General features: G+C 43.9%; 1 protein-coding gene across 2 annotated transcripts in view; it reads right to left on the minus strand.

The window, feature by feature from the left end:
* Nucleotides 1-3,644: 3,644 nt before the first annotated feature.
* The window catches only part of RAB4A (RAB4A, member RAS oncogene family), a 30,066-nt gene continuing 10,543 nt past the window's right edge, over nucleotides 3,645-23,167 (minus strand). Inside the window, exons 2-8 of one of the 2 annotated variants that reach the window (XM_036277663.1) lie at nucleotides 21,931-22,011; nucleotides 19,664-19,778; nucleotides 13,342-13,404; nucleotides 11,728-11,882; nucleotides 10,498-10,593; nucleotides 9,691-9,826; nucleotides 3,645-5,294 (exon numbers count right to left, since the gene is read on the minus strand). In XM_036277663.1, coding sequence (XP_036133556.1) covers nucleotides 9,711-9,826; nucleotides 10,498-10,593; nucleotides 11,728-11,882; nucleotides 13,342-13,404; nucleotides 19,664-19,778; nucleotides 21,931-22,011 — 626 coding nt within the window. In that variant the 3' untranslated portion in view covers nucleotides 3,645-5,294; nucleotides 9,691-9,710. The remainder of the gene's footprint in view (nucleotides 5,295-9,690; nucleotides 9,827-10,497; nucleotides 10,594-11,727; nucleotides 11,883-13,341; nucleotides 13,405-19,663; nucleotides 19,779-21,930; nucleotides 22,012-23,167) is intronic. The other variant, XM_036277664.1, reaches the window with a different exon arrangement.

Genomic DNA, 23,167 nt, shown 5'->3' on the forward strand with positions numbered 1-23,167 from the left:
CGGAGAGCAGAAGTTGATTGACAGTTATGCCCTCAGTTGCTTCTCACAGTCCTCAGGACTAGAGCTTCGTTTTCACGGGGACAGGTCGGTGAGGATGCCGAACACAGCCGTCGGGGTGCCTGCTTGCCCACAGGCTGTCCATGAAGCCCCAAGAAGCTAAGGGTGCACAGACAGAATGCCCAAGAAATACTTATCCAAACCACAAAATCGGCAGCCTAAACATTACAGTTCTTAACCCAGGAATGTAATGTGGTAACTGTACTGAAGGCAACATTCACAAAGGGAGCAGGCTTTCTCTAGGAGATATGGTTTTAGACCATCTTATAATAATGTGTCTTGGAGTTTTGGATTGAAATTAAGGGGGAGTCTTAGCTTCATGAACTTGAATGACAAAATGTCTCCCCAGGATTGGGAAGTTCCCCACCTATTTCTTTCAATAAGCTTTCTGCCTCCTTTCCCCATCTTCTCCTTCTGGGGCTCCAGTGATGCGTAGACTGTTTCTCAGCTGTGCACCATGAGTCCTGTAGGCTTTCTTCTTTCCTTTGCATTCTTTTCTTTTTGCTTCACTGGCTGCATAATTTCAAATGATGTGTTAAAGCTCACGGGTTCTTTCTTCTGCTCAATCCAGTCTGCTGTTGAAGCTCTCTTTTGAATTCTTCAGTTCAACCATTGTATTCTTCAGCTCCAAAATTTCTTTCGTTCTTTTTTATGTTTTCTATTTCTTGTTGAACTTCTCATTTTGTTCTTATATTGTTTTCTTTTCTTTTTAATCCTCACCTGAGGATATTTTTCTGTTTATCTTCAGATAGAGTGGGGAGGAGAGGTGGAGAGAGAGAGAGAAACATTGACGTGAGAGGGACACATCGACTGGTTGCCTCGCGCAAGACCCCAACCAGGGCCAGGGACGAACCACAACAGAGGTATGTGCCCTTGACCGGAATCGAATTAGTGACTCATTGGTCCATGGGCCAACGCTCTAACCACTGAGCAAACCAGAGAGGGCAGTTATATTGTTTTCCTGATTTAATTAAATCTTGTTCTCTTGTAGCATTCTGAGCATCTTTAGAACAATTATTTTGAATTCTTTGTCAGCAATTCATGTATCTCCACTTTTTTGAGGTCTGTTTCTGGAAGTTGACTGTGCTCCTTTGGTTGCGTCCTATTTTCCTGATTCTCTGTGATCCCTGTAGCCTTGAGAAGCAGTGCACTAAGCAGCAGTCACCTCTTCCAGACTTTATGGACTGACTTTGGTAAGGAAAGACCTCCACCTGCGGGTGGGGCCCGCTGGAGTGTGCTCTGATCCCAGGGCAGTAGTGCAGAGTGCCAAGTGCAGGGGTGCGTGGTGGCTCCAGTTCTGTGTGTGTGTGTGTGTGTATGTGTGTGTGCATGTTTCATTGGTTCAGGCCACCGAGGTCCACAGCATCAACTCTGTTGTCCTTGGTAAGCACTGTTGGGGTCCCCAGTGGCTAGGGACCAGGGCAGGCAACAATGGGTGCCGGAGCACACACTTGGCTATGGAGGCCAGATGCAGGTGCCTGTGTATGGCAGGAACTGGTTGCAGACACACTTGTAGCAGTGGGGAAAAAGCTGGCAAGCCCCTGGGTCAACTGTGGGCCCACAGAAGCTACGGGGGTCCTGGCTGTGGGTGTGCTCTACCATGTCTGCACAGTCTCCCCGAGGGCATGCACACAACAGTGGAGGTTGGTGATGGAGGGTTAGGCTGGGGGTGTGCAGGTGCATAGCCAGGAGGACGGGGGCATCTGTGGGGCAGACCAGTGACTGGAGATAAGCCAGATCCAGGCCCATAAGCAGCCATGGGGCTTGGCTGTCAGCGTGCACTTCCGTGGCTACGGGTAGGCCAGTGAAGGGTCAGGCCGGCAGCCTGCCAGTGCACAGCTGGAGGGGCCAGCCACAGGGTGTCAGTGCAGTGGGGGTCAGCCTTGGGCACCTAGGCTGGCGTATTGTACTCTTGTAGCTGCAGAGGACTTCTCTCTTTTAGAGAGAGAAGGAATAGAGGTGGAAACATTGATGTGAGAATCATCGATCAGCTGCCTCCTGCACGCCCCCTACTGGGGATAGAACCCCCAACCGGCATGTGCCCTGACTGGGAATCCAACCGGGACCTCTCAGTCCATGGGACTACGCTTAATACCCTGAGCCTCACTGGCAGGGTGCAAGTTTATTTCCTTAATGCTAGTCCTCTTTAAAATAAAACTTACACACGACATCACAAAGTTAGAGAAAGGAGCAATGAGAGAACAGGCTTATCTGTTTCCCTCGTTCCCCACAGGAGTGCAGGGATAACATCCTCTCCCACGAAGGAGCACACAGGTTTTTGCAAGTGTACGATGCGGCTCAACCCACCTCCTACTTGGTTGGCCTACGTCCCAGAGATGCACGGCTCCAAATTAAATACCTTGTTCCTATGGGCTGTAGACACTTTGAGATGACTGATACTATGTATCCCTCCTGTTGTTACACTGGCAGGGGTGACACCCGGAAGCTGCCCTGGCCGTGGTAGCAGGCTGGCGGCCCTGCTGTCCCTGCTGAAGGTACGACTGTTGCCTGGGCTAAGGGACAGCACTCTGGTACCATTAGCAACATGCTGGGAAATCTCCAATAATACTGTATAAAAAACGTGCATTTTGCTTTTCAACACATGCCAGAAAACTAACTTTATATAATTGCAAATTAAGAATAAATATATAACCATTCTTGGCTTTGCAATAGTATTTTTAAAGAAATTCCCAATGGTGTGGAGACTATATAAAATTTGAAGAAATATTGTCAGAGCCTGGTCAGTGAGGCTCAGTGGTTGAGTGTTGACCCAGGCACCAAGAGGTCACTGGTTCAATTCCTGGTCAGGTTGTGGGCCTGATCCCAATGAGGGGCATACAGGAGGTGGCCAATCAATGTTCTCTCTCATCGGTGTTTCTCTCTCTCTCTCTCCCTTTCTTTCTCTAAAATCAATAGAGAAAAAATATTTTAAAACAGCATTGTCAGAGATGCATACTGAATTCCTTTTGGATGAGATAGATGCTTTGGATGTTCCCAAATGCTGTGGCCTAGGTAACTGGGACAAAGGTGGACGAAAGGCTGGCCTAATGTAGACCATGTGGAAGCTGGCTCATTGTTTTCTTCATACTTGTGCATGTGTGAAAACCTCCGTAATAAAGCTACTGAAAAGAACATAAATGCAGACAGATTCCCTGATCACACTATTTTCCAGCAGTAATGAGTATTTTTTAATCTTGAAGACTGATGGCTGACAGCTCACCGGGCTACTTGTCTTCCTGAAACTGGTTTCCGTGAGCTGCTGTAACAAATCAATGGATCCCAAAGCAGGGGTTGTGGGAACCTCAGATTTATGGCCAGTTGGTCAGAAGCATGGGTGACGACCTGGACTTGTGATTGGCACCTAAAGTGTGTGTGGGGCAGACTAAGCCCGCAACCTGTGGGATCTGGTACTGTCTCCAGTGGATCGTGTCAGAGCTGAGTAAGTGTAGGACACCCAGCTGGTGACTGGAAAACTAGAGAATTGGTTGGTGTGTTGGGAAACACTGCACTGACCAATACCAAATCCTCTTCCCTTTATTTTCCCTAAAGGCTTTCATTAAGACCCACCATGGTTTGGTTCTCCAGCAACTTTTATTGGTCAAAGGATGTGGAATTTATATGCAATGCGTATGGTTTAGTTAACAGGCTCATTTGTAAACCAACTTAACATTTATCTTATTTTAAAAAATTCTTGCTTTTGAATAAACAGATGTGGTGGAACGGACATGCTCCTAGCCCATGCAAGAAGCTGTTCAAATGAGCAGCCTGCAACACGATCAGAAATGAGACATTCTTCCAGCGAGGTCGGTCCAAGAAACAGTCCAGTCTGAGATTTTGCTTCATATTCTATCTTTTCAAAGTAAAATGTTCAAGGCTTTTTAAAAGCAAAGTTAAAATATCTAAAACAGATACATACTGATATTTTTATCCAAGTTACTTCCCAGAGCCGGTGGCACTGCTGTGCTCTGTTGAATGATGTAGAACAACGCAAGCTGCTCGGTAAAAGGACATTTACCAATCAGCCTGTAACTAAAAGCTGAGCGGAAGAACACATGAGGTGAAGAATGCTTTTAAACTTTTCAGCCTTAATGATGTATTTCAACTTTAAAGAAACGTTCTATTTATATATTTTTTTGCATCAACACTTTAAAATATTAAAACAAGTCTTTGCAATACAATATACATTATACTTCAGTAAACCTCACCTGAATTAAAAATGTGTTGACTTAATAACTGTACTAAGGCATTTAAGTATTCAGCAAAAGCTATACAGGATTTCTTAGTGGTATTCCTTTAATATTCACTTGATTTAGTGGGTTTCCTTTAAAGGAACACAAAATGATAAAAGGCTTAAAAAGAGGCAGTGATGCTATAATACCGAATCCCAGAAAAAGCAGAGTAGCAAACAGTGTTTTCTAGCAGGAAGACCAGACAGATCAGCGAACCGGGAACAGGTATGCAGCCCCAGGTGACGGGCTCTGTCACACTTCCCAACAACTGAGCAGAATCAGCTGCCCGGGAAGTGTGGTTACAGGTCCCAGAGTCCTCAGTGTTGATCACGGTGCCTGAACTGAGGTATTCAGGCTTCCCTTCCTGAACTGATCTGGATGAAGATGCTTTAAAATCAACAGAGTGCTGGACAGAGTCAGGTTCGTAGAAAAACTCCATTTGGATTTTATTTTGGTATGTGAGTAACCACTGAGCCAGTTTCCAGTGTGGGTCCCGTGAACATCTCGTGGGCAGGGGCGAGTGGAATGGAGTGGGCACTGCTCTGCCACCAACGCCCGAGTTAGAGGGGCAGGTCACACGTACGGCCAGCTGCGCAACACGACCAACACGACGATCAACGCACCGCACAACCAGCAGATTTCAGTTCATGTGATTAAAAAAAATAAAATATTGGACCACATTTAGTGTAACATTCTATTATATCATACATCAGGTACCATGCTGCAGAGTCCTAGTAGGCTAGAGTATATACAGCGCACAGCCAGGACCTACCCCAGGTGAAGGGAAACTATGGAACAGAAATGACATATATGTATACATCTAAAGGTATTGTCCACTGAATTAGATTTACCACGTGGTTTGCTGTGCCACGTTTACTAGCTTATCTAACACCCAAATCATTTTTCTTTCCGCACAAAGATCTACTTCTGTATAAAGTAGAAAAAGATGGTGGTAAAAAACTTCCTTGAGCTCCAACAGTTGTGTCCCAGATCCGACTGTATGAGCACCTAAAAATGATTGAGAACAAGTTAGAAATATGCATATCTATAAATGTACAAACAAATCTAGCTTAAAACTCCAAAGGGAATAGGGAATACTTCCAACTTTTATTTCAACTTAAGCCCATTAGATAATGTTGCTATATGTAAAAAGTCCGCTGTAATAAATGGGAAAACACGGAAGCTTTAACAAGTTAAAATCTCCACTTGCAAACTTTAGAAATGAGCCTCCTACTGTAGCAACAGGCACATTCATTTAGACTTCAATCAGTCCAAGAAAGACTCCCCACTGACATCAGGCAGAAGAATCTGTCTCCGTCACTCCCATCGACGACCGCCCTTCCTTTCTTCCTGAGCAAGTGTGCGAGGATTTCCCGTACTTTAAATTCTTTCAAGTAGAATATCTAACTATTTTTAATCGGTAAAGTTGGGTTTAATCTATCATTTTGCTATTTGTTTTCTATTGGTCTAATCTGTTCTTTACTCCCTTTTCCTCTCTTTTTCTGCCTTTTTTGGGTTATTTACATTATTCATTGTATTCCATTTTAATTCCTATGTTGGCTTATTAACCAAAACTCCTTATCGTGTTATTTTAGTTAATGGTCGCTTTGGGATTTTGTAATTTACTAAGCCTTTATTTTTTTTTTTAGAGCAGTTTTAGGTTCCCAGCAAAATTGAGGGAAAAGTACCCAGATTTCCTATATGCCCCCTGCCCTCATACATGCACAGCTCCCCATATCAACACCCCCACCAGAGTGGTATGTTGTTGATGAACCTATATATATATATATTGCCACAGTCCACTGTTTACATCACTCTTGGTGTTCTACATTCTATGGGTTTGGACAAGTATATAATGACATGTGTCCATCATTATAATATCATACAGAGTATTTTACTGCCCTACAAATCCTGTGCTCTGCCTCTTCAGCCCTCTCTACCCACAACCCCTGACCTTTTTACTGTCTCCATAATTTTGCCTTTTACCAAATGTCATACTGTTGGAATCATACAGTATGTAGCCTTTTCAGATTGGCTTCTTTTACTTAGTGACAGGCATTGAAGGTTCCTATATGTCTTTTCATGGCTTCATAGCTCATTTCTTTTTAGTGCTGAATAATAGTTCGTTGTCTGGACGTGCCGCAGCTTGTTTATCTCCTACTTGAAGGACATCTTGACTGCTTCCAAGTTTCGGTAATAACGAATATAGCTGCTATAAACGTCTGTGCGCAGGCTCTGGTGCAGATGTAAGTTTTCAACTCCTCAGGTATATATTAAGGAGTAAGACCGCCAAATGACATAGTAAGAGTATATTTAGTTTGTAAGAAAATTCCAAACTGTCTTCCACGTGTCTGTACCATTTTGCACCCCACCAGCAGGGAATGAGAGTTCCTGCTGCTCCACATCCTCACCACCACTCGGTGGTGTCAGTGTCTTGGATTTGGACTGTTCTAATAGGTTTGTCCTAGTGGTGTCTGGTTGTTTTCATTTGCATTTCCCTTGTGACATATGGTTGAAAGCATCTTTTCATATACTTATCGTCTTTGTATATCTTCTTTGGTGAGGTGTTTGCTAAGATCTTTGGCCCATTTTTAAATTGGGTTGCTTGTTTTCTTATTGTTGAGTTTGAAGAGTTCTTGGTATATTTTGGATAACAGTCCTTTATTAGATATATCTCTTGGAACTATTTATTCCCAGTCTGTGGCTTGTCTTCTCATTCTTTTTTTTTTTTATCCTCACCCAAGGACATTTTTTTTTTTTTTTCCATTTATATTCAGAAAGAGCGGGAGGGAGAGAGCGGGGAAGAGAGAGAGAAACATCGATATGAGAGAGACACACTGAGTGGTTGCCACCCATACGACCCTAACCGGGGCCGGGCCAAACCGCAACCAAGTTACGTGCCCTCAGAAGGAACCGAACCCGGGACTCTCTGGTCCACGGGCTGATGCTCTAAGCACTGAGCAAAACCGGCCAGGGCCAATTCATTCTCTTGACATTGTCTTTTATATAGCAGATTTTTTTTTTTTTAGAACAGATTTTTAATTTCAGTGGAGTCCAGTTTATTAATTGGTGTTTTATCTAAAAAGTCATCATCATACCCAAGGTCATCTAGGTTTTCTCCTATTTCACCTTGTAGAAGTTTTCTCATTTTACATTTTGGTCTATGATCCGTGTTGAGTGAATTTCTATGAAGGGTGGAAGATCTGTATTTAGATTCATTTTTTTCCTTTTATATGTGAACAGCCAGTTGTTTCAGCACCATTTCTTGAAAAAAACGATCTTTGTTCCATTGTTGCCTTTGCTCCTTTGTTGAAGATTAGTTGACTAGTTATGTGTGTCTATTTCTGTCTTCTATTCCATTGATCCATTAGTCTATTCTTTCATCAATACCACACTGTCTTGACGATTATTGTACTGTCTTGAAGTTGGGTAGTGACATTCCACCAACTTTGCTCTTCCCCTTCAATACTGTGTTGGCTACTCTGGGTCTTTTGCTACTCCATAAAGATATTAGAATCTGTTTGATTTTCCTCATATAGCTCTTGTATGTATTTTGTTAGTTATACCTAACTAGCGTCCTTTTGGGGGATGCGAATGTAAATGGTACTGTGTTTTTAACTTCAACTTGTACTTGTTCATTCTGGTATATAGAAGGGTGACTGACTTTTAAATATTAACCTTGTATCCTGCAACTGTGTTATTTAATCTAGGAGTTTATGGGTTCTTTTTGGTTTTCTATGTAGATAATTATATCATCTGTGAACAAAGACAGTAATTTCTTCCTTTCCAACTTATATACCATTTATTTCCTTTTCTTGTCTTATAGCATTAGCTAGAATATTCAGTATGAAGTTGAAACGGAGTGGTGGGAGGGGACATCTTCACCTTGTACCCAATATTAGTTGGAAAGCTTCAAGTTTCTCACCATTGAGTATGATGTTAGTAGTAGGGTTTTTTTGTAGATATTATTTATCGAGTTGAGGAAGTTCCCCTCTATTCCTAGTTTACTGGAAGTTTGCATCATGAATAGGTGTTGAAATTTGCCAAATGATTTTTCTGCCTCTTTTGACATGATTATGTGTTTTTTCTTCTGTAGCCTATAGATATGACAGATTACATTAATTTATTTTGGAATGTTGAACCAGCCTTTCATACCTGGGATAAATCCCACTTAAAGGTGGTGTGTAATTCTTCTCATACATTGTTGGATTTGATTTGCTAATATATATATATATATATATATATATATATATATATATATATATATATATTTTTTTTTTTTTTTTTTTTTTTTTGAGGATTTGTGCATCTATGTTCATGAGAGATATTAGTCTGTAATATTCTTGTATATGTCTTTGTCTGGTTTTGGAATTAGGGTAATGCTGGCTTCATAGAATAAGTTAAGATGTATTTTATGAAAGAGACTATAGAAAACCAGTATAGTTTCTTCCTTAAATGTTTGGTAGAATTCACCAGTGAACCCATCTGGGCCTGATGCTTTGTTTTGGAAGGTTATTAATTATTGGTTCAACTTCTTTAATAGATATAGACCTATTCAAATTGTCCATTCCTTCTTGTATGAGTTTTGACAAATTATATCTTTCAAGGTATTGGTCTATTTCATCTAGGATTTAAAGTTGTTCATAGTGTTCCTTTATTATCTTAATTTCACAGGATCTGCTTAGTGATGTTCCTTCTATCACTTTTGATATTCATACTTTGCATTCTTTTTTTTCCTTCTTAGCCTGGTTAGAGGCTTTGGTTTTGTTAATTTTTCTCTACTGAGTTCTTAGTTTTAATTTCTGTTCTAATTCTTATTATTTCTTTCCTTCTGTCTACTGTGGATTTTTTTCTAGTTTTCTATGGTGTATCTAGATCTTTCTTCTTTTCTAATATATGCATTCAATGCTATAAATTTCCCTCTACGCACTGCTTTTGCTGCATCCCCCCCCAAACTTTGATTTTATGTTTTGATTTTCATTTAGTTTAAAATATTTTAAAATTTAGAAATTAAGATCTCTTCTTTAACCCATGAGTTATTTAGAAGTATGCTGTTTAATCTAATTTCCATGTATTTTGGATTTCCCAGTTATCCTTCTATTATTGATTTCTAGTTTATCCATTGTGGTCTAAGAAGACACTGTATGATTTGTGTTCTTTTAAATGTGTTAATATGTGTTTTATATCCCAGAATGGGGTCTACCTTGGTGAATATTCCATGTGAGCTTGACAAGAATGGGTATTCTACTATTGAGAATATCTAGCATTTAATTATGCAATCACTTCTCCTTTTCATAATGTAGCTGCAAAAAGCAGTTTACATAAAGCATGTGTGGAACGCCAGGTTTCGGACAGAGTACGAGGTTGAAGGGCCAGCAGAGACACTGTGGCGTGAGCACCTTACCTCTGCACTCCCGTACTGCTCTAACAACCACACTCCTGAGCACTTGGGGCCTGTGTGCGACGTGGCGACCGCAGCTGTCTCAAGGCAGCATCTCCATATTGAATACCTGAGCCCATTCTTTCTGGGTCCAGTTCACCTGAGGGACAAGCAAGCTTTTTAAAAAAAGTTTTCATGTTTTTGTGATCCCTAAAATATATTAAGTAAAAAAAAAAAACACAAAAAATCTGCAGAGCACTGTGTATATACACCACTGCTTTTAATAAAGAGGAAAAATACATATATGTTTGCTTGCATGGGCATAAGTATCTCTGATAACAATGAGTGACTCCAAGGAGTTGTAGACGCCTAGGGGACAGGAGCGGGGTGGTAATGGAGGGTGACTCTCACTGCATCGTTTCTTTTGTACTTTTTGACAGGAATTATGTGAATATTTTATGTATACTAAGGTAAATTAATGTAAAATTAAACTACCAAGACATCACTGTTCACTTATCAGACTGGTAAAAGTACACCCGAGTATGACAGTACACCCCGTGGGCGGGCTCCGTGAAGGAGGCACTTTCATGCATCACTGGGGGATGACAAACGGCTACAACCCAGCCAGGAGGACCGGGGCAGCCTTCACCTGTATTCCACGAGCCTGTGCTCTCTGACCCGGCAATTCCACTACTGGGACTGTATTCTACACACATTCACACATGTGAAATGATTTACAAAAGGTTATTTACTGCAGCATTATTTGTGACAGCAAAATACTGGCAACAGCCCAAATGTCCAAAGTAGACTGGTCCAATAAATGAAGTTTACCTGATTCGATTTTGTTAAGTATTTTTCTTGCACATTGTACAAAGGCCTCTTCTACATTCTCCCCCGTTAGGGCGCTTGTTTCCAAAAACATCAGCTCTAAAATTGACATCAAACAAAAGTCAAAGCCATATTTAGAAGACGGTCATAATTATTTAATTACTAACAGCTTGTTTAGTATTATCCTAGAGTAGCAGGTGAAATGTAATTTATTACTTAAAACCATGTATCTCTGTACATATAAAATCAATAAATGTCAATATATATTTTTAAATGTTAAAAGAAGCCTAGCCTTTTCTGAAAAGTACTAGCGTGCAGCCCGTCACTCCGACCACGCAGAGGTCGTATATGAGCTCACTCTGCGCTACAGAGCGGTCACTAGGACAGCAGGAAGCCCGGTTCTCCGTGTTCTTGCAGGCGAACCTCAACCTCTGGGGCCCGTTTCCTCACTTGTAAAAATGAGGTGCATTTAAATGACATCTAAATTCTTTCTGAGCCTCAACGTTCTAAGCTTCTGTATTTCTAAATAGTTCCTTTACAAACTCATGATGGCTTTTCTCTCTCATGTTTATTTTCCTAGCAGAAAGCCAGTCAATGTGTAAGAATATAACCTGACAGTTCTAGAGTCGAACTGAAAATGGGTATTAGAATATTTTAGTTTTTGATTGGTTCTAAAAATTATTTAAAATGTCTGAATTCCTATCATTTTGTTATCTATAAGCAACCATTAATTTTATGCACAGATCTCATGTATTCTACATGGAAATTCAGAGACGTTTCAAAGGCGTCTGTGATTAAATGACTTAAATCTAATGTGACTAAGATAAAGCCAATAAGCCCAATATACTTCTACTGCTTCTTTTTATTTAGATCTAATATTTCACCATCTTAACTTCGAACTCCTTAAAAAAGATGGCATCATCGATTAAAGCCTTTAGGAATTTTGTGATCAATTTCACTTTAAACCAAGATCTATAAGAATAAAGATCCTAGACTGAAAAGCCATTATAGAATATGAATATGTTTGCTTTGACCATTATAGTAACTTTTACAGGCAGAATACAATATTGTAAAAATATGCTAAATAAGTCTGTCTATAATAAACAATTTGAAGAGCTACATTTCCTAAATATAGTTTAATCTTAAAACTCCAGTTGCTATTTTAGGCTGAAGCAATGTTATTATCCTCCAATCTGCCATTAGAAAAGCAGCAATAGGTCAAAGGTCACTTGCCATTTTCTTGAGCAAATCTGGAGGCTTCTAAGAAAGTAACTTCACGATCTGCATCCAGGTCCTTCTTGTTCCCACAGAGGATGATCACAATGTTCTGACTTGCTAGCATTCTGGCATCTGTTAACCAATTAGTAAGCGCATTGTACGTTTCTCGGCTGCATAATATAAGATTGTGAAAATAATACATGTATTTTATAAAACTAGCAACTCTTTCTGGTCATTCACACTACTTATACTGCTTTTAAACGTTAGGGTAATGCCAGCAACCTTTAAGGTAACTCAGGCAACCTGAACACCCCAAGTGTACACCAGACTCACAGGGTTTGTTTTGTTTTATTTCCAGGAAAATGAGACAGCAAGTCAGATATTCTGTTGTTTTCTGTTTGCCCAATCAAGGTGCAAAATATTTTACAAATATTTATTGAGCTCACAGTATGTGAAACTCGCTGGTAAGCAAGATGTAACAGCTAATCGCCACCATTTAACACAGCGGTGCAGTTCATGGTACTGCTTACAGGAGTCATCACACTGATCCTTTACACAGACTCTGCTGCTGCACCCCTTCTCCGTGAGAAACCTGAGGCCCAGAGAGATCAATGAAGTTGGCCAAAGTCAGAGCGCAGCCAGTGCCTGAGCAGGGACTTGACCAGGCCTTTTCTGAGCCCAGGACCAACCCTCAGACCTGCTGCTTCCCGCCCTCGCATGTCTAGGGACAGACTTCTCCCGGCACCCAGATGGCCTCGTGACCCCACACTTTCTCCACCTGCTAAGTGTGGTGGGGTGGGGCCCACAGTTGTGCCCATTTTTGCCGGAACCCTCATTCCCACACACAGACAAGGTGTATGTCACGCAAGCAGAGTAACACCCTCCAGTGGGACAAGTTCCTACCCAAAGGGCCCCAGGGGGTACGGTTTAGGACAGGTTTCGGAGGCAGTGCTCGCAAACACCCCGGCCAATGCTGCTGGATAGGACGTTGTGCCAGGACAGGCAAGTTCTGCACCAGCATGGCTCCTGAGCTTGAAATGGGGTGCGGGAGACCAAGGGACTGAATTTTAATGTCATTTAGTTACGATATGTGGAAGACAGCTACACATAGCACAGTGAAGACTTAGATTCTTATGATGTGCCAAGAGCTTTATATGAACTAATTTAACTGCCCAGTAACCCCACGAGTATCACGTGACTACCACTACCCCATTTTGGCCAAGGAAACTAAAGTCCAGACTGCCGGGGCACCTGGCCTGAGATGTCACTCTGCTACCCACCCAGACTGGGATCCGCAGCCTGGCTAAGCCCATAGTCTGCACCCTCAACCTCGATCCATGTCAATTATTTCTTATAATTTAGCACATGTGAAGCTTCGCTTTGTGAGCCTTAAGGCAAGTGTCAAAGCACCGTGTTAAGAAACCTAATGCCACCTGTGTAAACCCTGGAGCACATATGCCTTTATACGGTCAGGTCGTGGCAGGGGCTGGCTCAAAACCTCCACGACACCTAACGGAAGGGCTGAGGGCCTTCCTGACTCCCGGCCACGGCACACACCACGCACAGGTGCGCCCGGCCCAGGTCGGACTTCCGGGGGTGCCCGCTGCTGCTCCGCGGGGGCTGCGTTACCTGGTGATGTCGTAGACGAGGAGAGCCCCGGCGGCGCCTCTGTAGTAACTCCTGGTCACGGACCTGGAAGAGGTGCACTGCTTTACTTCCCGGTCGGGCTCCGCGCCCCCCCTGCTCTACGCCGAGCTTCTGAACCACAGCACAGCCACGTGCTCTGGGGCACGATTCGCCCTGGCCGGTTTGGCTCAGCGGTTAGAGCGCTGGCCCGCGGACCAGAGCTCACGGGTCCGATTTCGGTCAAGGGCATAGACTTCGGGTGCGGTTGGTCCCAGCCCTGGTCGGGGTCGTGCGGGAGGCGGCCAGTGGATGTGTCCCTCTCACATGAATGTTTCCCTCCCTCCCTCCTTCCCACTCTGAGAGGCAAAAATATCCTCCGTTGAGCATTAAAACAAAAGAGGAGACATGATTCCAAGACATCTAGATACATGAATGAGGAGCCCTTCTGTCTGAACTGAGGTCACAGGAATGACAGGGCGGTGGGTGACTCTTCCACAGGACTTAACACCTGACTTACAAGGGGGCTGAGTCTCCCGAAGGCAGAAAGGGGCCACCACAACCCGAAGTGGCGCTGGGCCTCCTGCTCCGCCTCCGCCAGGGTCCGATCGTCCCAGTCCCGATGCACAGGTGCCTGGAACCACGAACGCAGAGCCCTGTGCCCTCCCCATTACTAACAGGAGGCCCTGCTCCTTCGCCCATCTCGGCCCATGCTGGGCACACCTCCCTGTCACGTTCTCGGGGACTTTGCTCTTTTGGTAACACACTTTCTCCCTGCATTATCAAGCTCCCTCGCGTCCCCTTTTTCCCATTAGCAAAACAGAATTTGTTCTGGCACCTTCCATCTTAAACAACAAGAGAGGACACCGTCCTCTCAGCGACCAGCCCATCGCTCTTCCCACATGCAGATCTCAGGAGCCGACTCCACCAGCACCTCCTTCTTGTCACCCCTGACCTGGCGTCCACCTCCGCTGCTCCACTGGGACAGTCTGCTGAGGCCCCAAACCTCGCCCTCTGAACCCAGGGCGTTCTCGTCCTCATCCTCTTCCTGGCTCTGCCCGCCGCCCCGCCTCTGCAGCCCCGGCCCGGCCCCTCCGCAGTGCTGCCTCTCCGCCAAGGCCGGCTGGCTCTGCAGAACCTGCCCTGGGGTACTGGATCCCCGGGGCTGGGCCCTCCGTGTTCCCTTCTGTGAAAGCTCTTGACGCAGATTCAACCTTCGCTCAGGCTACTGTAAGACCCAACGTCCCCATGTGACTGCCTAGTGAACACGTGGCACTAACGTCTGTAAGACAGACTCTGGTTCTCGGCCTCCAGATCATCCTGGTGGGAACGGTGGGCAGTGTTCACACTGCCCGATTCTGGATAAACGTGACTCCCTCCCACCCACCTCCATACTGGACTGCAGGCCCTAAGTGACCACACTGCGCACGACTTCCCGCCCACCCGGACCCAACCACCTGCTCTTTGCCGGGACCTCTGCGGCTGCCTAGTGCTGGTGTCCCCACCGCCACCTGAGTCCCTCAGCCCACTCTCCAGGGCCACCTAGCTCCTCACCAAGGCTTCCAGGCCTGCTGTGCTCAGTGTCCAAGGGCAGTGATTTAATCTGTGACACCCCCACCACAACCCTAAGCGCTGGGTTCAGGAAGCTTCCGAGGTTGTGAACACAGGGAGGAGCAGGGAGGGGGTGCCCCGAGGGCCCGGAACCCAGCACTCCCTCCCACTCCCTTGCCCTGTGCACTGCTTCCGTTCCGCGGCTTCGGAATGGTCTCTTCTATAATAAGCAGGTGACGGTGCGTTCCTCAGTTCTGTGAGTCATTCCAGTTAATTCTGAAGCTGGGGGAGGGGCCAAGCAACCCCCCGAATCTGCCATGTGCCTGGGCGTCCTATTTTGAGTGGGGTCGGAAGTGGGGCAGTCTTGTGGACTGAGCCCTCATCTGCGGGGTCTGAAGCCAACTCCAGACAGTGTCAGAATCGAATTGAATTGTTGGACACAGTTGGCGTCAGAATATTTGGATAGACCACACTCGTTTGGTGTCAGAACACAGACACCACAGAAATGACCACTGGCTCCCTCAGGGGAGGTGGGGGAGACTAGGAAACTTCCGAAGACCTCAGAACTACCCTTTATTACTTTCACATTCTGAAAAGGCAGTAATTTTAAAATTTGCTTTTTAGCTCTTGAACTCCAAAGGCAGGTGTGTGGGAGCAGCTCCTCGTTCCACCCAGACTGCTGTCACTGAGGCCACACACGCACGACGTGGCGGCCAGGAGGAGGAGGACGGGGCCACTCGTGGAGCTCAGCTTCAGCAGGCACCTGGCTTCTAGAAGCATCTACGAGTCCTCCGCAAGATACATCACATTCACATGTTTCTCAATAATTTATTTTAAAACATATTTTATGTTATATCTGGACATATGGCTTCTTACATAAATTATTCAAGTATACAAATTGAAGCCTTGAAGACTACTTTTCTGACGTATTCAATTTTTGCAGAAGTTATTGAAACGAAAGTAATACAAGTGCGCAGTCTGAAAGTAAAATGTTGCTAACAGGCTGAAAAGTCACCGCTGTCTCCTGCCTCATTCTGAATCCTGCCCCCAGATGAGTCCTCCTTCAGGACTGATTTGTTGTTCTTGGGCTGATTAATGGCTTAATCATGTTGAACACCTATGTGCTAGGCACGACCCTGGGCTCTGGAGAAACAAGCGCAAAATATGAAAATCCTTCCTTTCAGGAAGCTTATGGTTTTCATTTTTCTGGCGTTTGCTTCTGTAGCTCTAAAAATGTTTAAGAAACGATTTGAATGATTAACGTTAGAGCTTATCACGTTCCCGCTTTGATAAAGAATCTTTAACTCAGGTATGCACCACCCCACCCCACCCTGCTGGTCAGCCGCATCGTCCGTGAGGATTCCAAAAGACACTCCTGTGCCCTCCCAGGACGGTCCCTGTTGGCTTGACTTCCTCTTCCTCTTTCTGGGCTCACTTGTGTTGGTCAAGAATAAGCTCCTGAAGTTTCTAAGATAACCTCCACCCCCCTTCTTGCATGTTTGAAGGAATTCTGGTTTTACTTTCACACATAATTGATTGTTTGGTAAAGTTGAGAATTTTACGTTGCAAGAGTTTTTCTGCTGAGCTTTGAGGGTAAGGCTCTAAGACTGTCGAGCTGCCAATCGTTGTGTCGCGTAGCCCAGCGCCGTTCCCGTCCTAGGCCTTGACTGAGACTGTCTTTTTCTCCGGGAATCTTTTCGTATTTTCACTTCGCTTGTGCTCTGAAATCTCCCATGACGCCGTCTGGAGGTTCCCCAGTCACTGGCACCGGGCGTCAGGCAGGCCAGTACACCTGGAACTCATTCCTTCAGTGGGAAGTTTTTGTTGACTGGTTGTTCCTCACAGCCGGACATCGGAATTCCTGGATGAATTCTGTATTTTCTTAATGGTGTCTCTCCCCTTTTCATCTCAAATTTCTTGTTTAACTTTCGGGAAGAGCACTATTCTATTTCTAGTACAGTAAACCCTCGATTTTGCGGACCTCGATTTAATAGACTTTGGATTTAACGGACATTTCGGGTCCGGATGTCATACGTTGAAATTAACGCCCTATTGGGCTACAACCATAGTCTACATATTTAAATCCAAGAGTCACTGCCGCCTGTAAACACTGTTCAGGGAATGATCGGCACGTGGTGACTGGTTCTGTGGCGGTGGTGACTCTCGGCAGCAGTCTTAGCTCATGCGGGCCAGTGTTCCCGCGTGCGCTGAGCCCCACCGGCCGTGTGCATTTGTGTACTCGAGTGAATGCACGCATTGACGAGCCCTATTCAGTATACACTGAAAATGACTGTACTACATATAGATGGCTTCTCTGTGAAAGTAAACTTTTCACACATACTTAATTTTAACCACACAAACATTATCTACATAAGTAAAACAGGTAAACTAACTTGTCAATTTTTTAACATATCCTTTTGGAAAACCTATTTTATTATAGTGGACTTTGAGCTTTAATAAACATTCCCCCACCCAAATTAGTCCATTATATGGAGGTTTTACTGTACTTTCACTGTTCTTTTTAAAATATAATTTTGTTCGCATTACTTGAGTGTAATCTCTGCTATTTCTGATGATACTGTAGTTTTTTACTGTTTTTTTTCCTAGTCCCCTGAAAATTCCTATTTTCTTTATTTTGGTCTCTTTCTTTTTTTAAATCCCCACTCAAGGATATTTTTCCATTTATCTTCAGATAGAGTGGGAGGGAGGAAGGGAGGAAAGGAGACAGAGAGAGAAACATCGACGTGAAAGAGAGACATCGACTAGGTGCCTCCCACATGACCCAACCAGGGCCAGGGACGAACTGCAACCGAGGTACGTGCCCTTGACCGGAATCGAACCCTGGACTTTGGTCCATGCGCCGATGCTCTAACCGCTGAATCAAACAGGCCAGGGCTGGGCTCTTTCTTTTAGTTAGAGACATTCTTCAAATGCCTGGTGATCCTTGGTTGATCATTTATATTCAAAAGCAAGACTGGAGACTCCCTCTAAGGTGGCTGGACAGATGGGCTGTTTTATTGGGGGAACCGAATGTTGGTATCTTTAGGCCTTCCTTTCGGGGCTTTCATCTTTCTGCAGAGAAGAATCGTTTCTCCGTCCGGAAACACAACGCCTGGCTGCCGGCAGCTAGGAAGAGGTGGGAAGAGAGACTCGGGTGCCCAGACTGCACTTACTTTCCCTCTTTTCGGTCCTTGCCTAGTCCCTGCCCTCTGTGTGCCTTCTGACCTTGGGTCTAGGTGTCCCCTCAGAGACGGCCCTCTCCCCGCACGCACCCGCCCTCTCTGGGGTTCATCAGGACGAAGTGCCACCTGCCCCACGGCCTCGCCGACAGCACTGACCCAGACGCAGCCCCTCTGCCTTACGTCAGCCCCCCGCGTTCCCGCCCTGAACGTTGTCTTTTCAAATGTCTGAATCACAATTAAGCACTCTCCCTTAAAAATCATTTTATTTTATTTTAGTTAATACTATCTCAATTATTTTATAGTAATTTCAGTGGGGCTTTGGGGTTGAGAAGACATAAAAGTCATATTTAATGACTAAAAATGGTTACAGTATTCTTTAAAGTGAAAAATTACTGAGCATTTAAAATATAAAACATACCTGACTAAAGTCATGTTTATAATTAAGTGAAATGCTTGTAGTGGGAGTTAATTTTATTTAACCAAATTTTGAAACAGAGAATATTCTGTTTTGACTTTGTGAATGTGTTCAAACAACATAATTTTTATTTTTTATCCTCACCCGAGGACATTTTTACATTTATCTTCAGATAGAGTGAGAGGGAGAGAGGGAGGTAGAGAGAGAGAGAGAGAGAGAGAGGGAGAGAGAGAGAGAAACATCAATGTGAGAGATACATGGATTGGTTGCCACCCACACGACCCCAACCGGGGCTGGGCCGGGGATGAACTGTAAGCGAGGTACATGCCCTTGGCTGGAATTGAACCTGCAACTCTTTGGTCCACGGGCCGATGCTCTATCCCTTGAGCCAAACTGGCCAGGGCTCAAATAATATAATTAAAATATTAATCCACCTTTGCTTTAGGAGCTACAGAATATGAAACACGTAACCTAGTCTACAGAGATGTAGGGTCACCACTCCGATCATTATGCAATCCGATCATGGAGGAGAGAATATTCTGTGGAATGTGTATCAACCATCAGAACACTAGTTGATGTAAAACAAAACCTCTGAAGAGGTTTTTTTTTTTTTTTTTTAATCCTCACCTGAGGATATGTTTGCATTTATCTTCAGATAGAGTGGGAAGAAGAGAGAGAGAGAAACACTGATGTGAGAGAGACACATCGACTGGTTGCCACCCACATGACCCCAACCGGGGCAGGGGACAAATTGCAACTAAGGTACGTGCCCTTAGCAGGAACCGAACCTGGGTCTCTCCGGTCCATGGGTTGACACTCTAGCCACTGAGCCAAACCGGCCAGGGTTCTAAAGAGATTTTTAAAAATTCTTTTAAATTTCTTTTTAAGAAGCAAAATATAGAGAAAAATTGCCTGTGCTATTAATTGACTCTGTGCCTACAAGTTTCTGTAGAACATGCAATGCCACACCCCAACGGCCTCACTGTCCATGAACAAATCAGCCTTGAAATTAGGACACAGTCACTCAAAACAGACTTTTAGCTTGTCTTAAAGTCTCCAGGGGAGAAGTTTCTAACATGTGTGTGAGGGAGTTTGGGGGCCACATATATTAACAGAATACCGTGATTGATTTTTCAAATGCAATTTTCCAATGTTTTTACTATGTTAGAGAAAAAGCTACCTGAATCGTTCTTGGCCTGCTGTATCCCAGATCTGTAACTTCACATATTTACCACCAACATTTATTATCTTTGAACCAAATTCCACTCCTATTGTATGATTTGAGTCATCTTTGACTGAAAAAGGAAAAGAACAAGACATTTAATTTTAGAACATTAAGGAAACAGGCTTAAATAAGCAACACTACAATCAAGGGTTAATCAATGGAAAATGTCATTTTACTGTAGCCATTCATTTCTCCAACAGTCCCTATTTTAAACACAACACACACAGTCCCTATTCTCAAAGAGACAATAAAGCTTTTTCTCAAAACCCCTGAAACAAACCATGCATTTTACAGCCTAAGCGTGGAGCTGGCTGAATGAAGAGCTGGTGAGGCGCTCACGGTGGACTGCAGTGGCCACCTGGCGCCACCTCAGGGAATCACTGCCCAGGGGCTCGGATCTGCCACTCTGTCAATAACGAGGGAGTGAGAGTTTCAGCTACTTGAATGGATAAATATTCTAAAGAAATTAAAGGGAATAGAAAGTGCTCCCCCCCCCAACTTAATGGAGATCACTGACTAAGAGGAAAAGGAGAGTAAACAGAACAAAAGAGAAACCCCCAAAACCAAACTGCATGCTGTCGCTGTTGAGTTCCCATGGATTTTGGTACCGTGTGGCAATCGTCTGGAATGGGCTTGTTAGAGAAATCCACACGCTGTCTGAATGGACAGGGAAGCAGGCGAAACACGTTGTTTATAAATACACCTGCTGTAAGCTGGCTGCAAGAAGCTGGGATGCTGAAAGGGTAAGCGAGAAGCTGCCATGGCCCACAGTCCACTGCTGGTGTAGTTTTACAACTGCGAGACACAATGTAAGTGCACCCGAAATCAGGGTGCCACGTGACAGTGTGTTCCTGTCTCCTGGCCGTGTGGGGATAAAAGGTATTACCGAACACCAGCAGGTCTCATGCCCAGTCCGTAGGGAACTAGTGGACATGCCGCTAGACTTAAGCTACCAGAAACCTCAGAGAAAGCCTTCAAAGGTGATGACTAAAGGCGAAGGGTATCCTGATTTCGACACGGCCGCAGGAGAAATATGGTGAAAACGTGTGTCCTTGCTGCAGACCATGCTGACTAGCCGTGTCAGGAGTTAGGAGGACGACCATCCAGGGAGAGGAGGCTGGGCCCCTGACCCAAGGTCCTACGGGGCATTTTTCAGACATTACGATGCCAAGTCTCAGCATTGGTGAGGAGACCTGGCCTGCACAGTGCCAGTCAGTCAACACTGGCCCTGTGACTCGGCCCTTCGGGGGTCATGCACTGGCTCATGAAAACGGAAGTAGAATAGATTTCTAGAATTTTATTCTTTTTCCCAGGACATCTTATGCTGCCTCTTCCTTCCATTTTACCCATCACCTAAGATATCTATCTCATACAAGGTGGGGCAAAAGTAGGTTTACAGTGGTTTGTATGGGAAATAATACAGTAATCAACAAATAATAACGCAAGAATAAACTGTTTCACGTAATCACAATTGTAAACCTACTTTTGCCCACTCTGCACTCATTTGCTTAAGAAGCACTTCAATAAATGAAATTAATTCTTTCATACCTTTACCTGACTCCCACTGAATAGACAGGTCATTCCCCCAAATTCTTTCTAATCATTATTACAAAAGCACTGTTTATAAAGGCATTTCAAACTTACAGCTTTTTAAATAGTCTGGAATAAAACATTCCACCTCCCTCACCCAAACAGTGCAAGTCATTGGCAAAGATGGACTGTGGTCAGAAGCCCTGGTACCAGCTGGCCAGTTATTAGATGCCCATCCCAAGAGCACATACCAACTTCTCTAAACCTCTGTTTCTTTACCTGGAAACCAGAACTGATGACAATAACTGCCTTAACTATAATACAAGGCCACTGAGGACCAGATGTTATTGGTTTGCCCAAAATGTACTACTAGGAATTATGGGCCCCTCCCTGCCAGGAAATGAAATACCTCTGCTGTTTCCCACATCATCATATTGTACTTTAGTAGAAAATGTACAGTATGAGTAACCATATATTGAAAAATGAACCACGGTAAAACTGAAATGCTAACGTGATAAAAACTCAGTCATGTTACAAAAGTTTAATAACAAACTTTTAATGTTATTTGCAAACACTCTAAACTATGACCTTTTTCCTGAAGAATACATCCAGAAGTTTGGCTATAAACAGGCTGAGCAAGAGAGGGCTCTCAGAAGACATGCACGGACCACGGACTGTTTGAGGGCACTTACATTTTTTTTCAATAAACTGATGAAGCAGGCAAGACTTGCCAGTTCCCGCATTTCCAATGACCAAGAACTTGAACAAAAAATCTGAAAAACATAAAAAGACCATGAAAAATAACTTTAAAACAGGTGCTATACATTTTTTCTCAGATTATGATCATAAAATTGAATGAAATCTTAGTTGTTAGTAAGACAAAAAAGAGGCAACAGTATTTTGTGAAAACAATAGTAAACATGTAGGCTCACCTTTTCACCTTTTGGATATTTGGCTTACATGCTAATTCAGTGCTTTTTTTTTTTTAAAGACCATGCCTTTGGGACAATTTCCTTTGTTTTTGGAAGTTTGAAAACTACTCTTATAATAAATAAAATGTGTCCCTTTGCCAGCCACTCTGAAATACGAATATGCAATGATAAGCAAAACTGGCCTAGAGATCTCAAGTGTTTTCTGTAGGAAAGAAAACCCTGGTAGACCTGAGGCTTCGAGAAGTCCACGTCCTGCTTGCGGTTCTGCAGGTGTGGCTTCCCTGGGAGATTCCTGTGGCCTTGTTTTCACTTCCTCATCTGTACCCCATGGGAAGAATGGCTTAAGCCAAGTTTGGGTCCATATTCTAAGTCTGAAATTTGTCTCACCCGGTACAGAGAGAGCTCTTCATTTCTTCTTTACATAGAGTAATATATTTAATTTGGGATATTATTTTCCATCAAGTGGAAATGAAGGATTTTCAGAACGGAATTTGTTAATTAGTGTGATGAAGCCTCAGCAGCCTCATGCTGCCTTGGTGATCCATTTTGCTTTTGCTATTAGCAAAGAACTTCGGTTCTGCTCAGCCTAGGAGCTGTAGAGCACCAACTCCTCTCCCACCCTTGCATTTGATCCAGACCCACCACTAACCCTCACGCTGCTAGACTCATTTTGGGGCCCTGCTCTGTACATCTGGTTCCCTCCCTGGCCACCCCACACTCTTTTCCAGACCCAGACCAAGTACTCTCTAGCCCTGCCTCCCTCTCTCCTCCAGCAGAGCCCAAATAGTCCATTTCTTCGCTGATGCTTGGCTTAGACTTGTTTCTTAAGAAGTACATTCATCATCACTCAAAGATTAAGTCTATTCAACCTCTCATGATTTTTTTTTTTAATCCTCACCTGAGGACATTTTTGCATTTTTTGTTCAGACAGAGCGGGGGGGGAGAGAGAGGAAGAGAGAGAGAGAGAGAGAGAGAGAGAGAAACATCGATGTGGAGG

The sequence above is a fragment of the Molossus molossus genome, unplaced genomic scaffold, assembly GCF_014108415.1.
Source record: "Molossus molossus isolate mMolMol1 unplaced genomic scaffold, mMolMol1.p scaffold_m16_p_23, whole genome shotgun sequence".
Taxonomy (NCBI): Eukaryota; Metazoa; Chordata; class Mammalia; order Chiroptera; family Molossidae; genus Molossus; species Molossus molossus.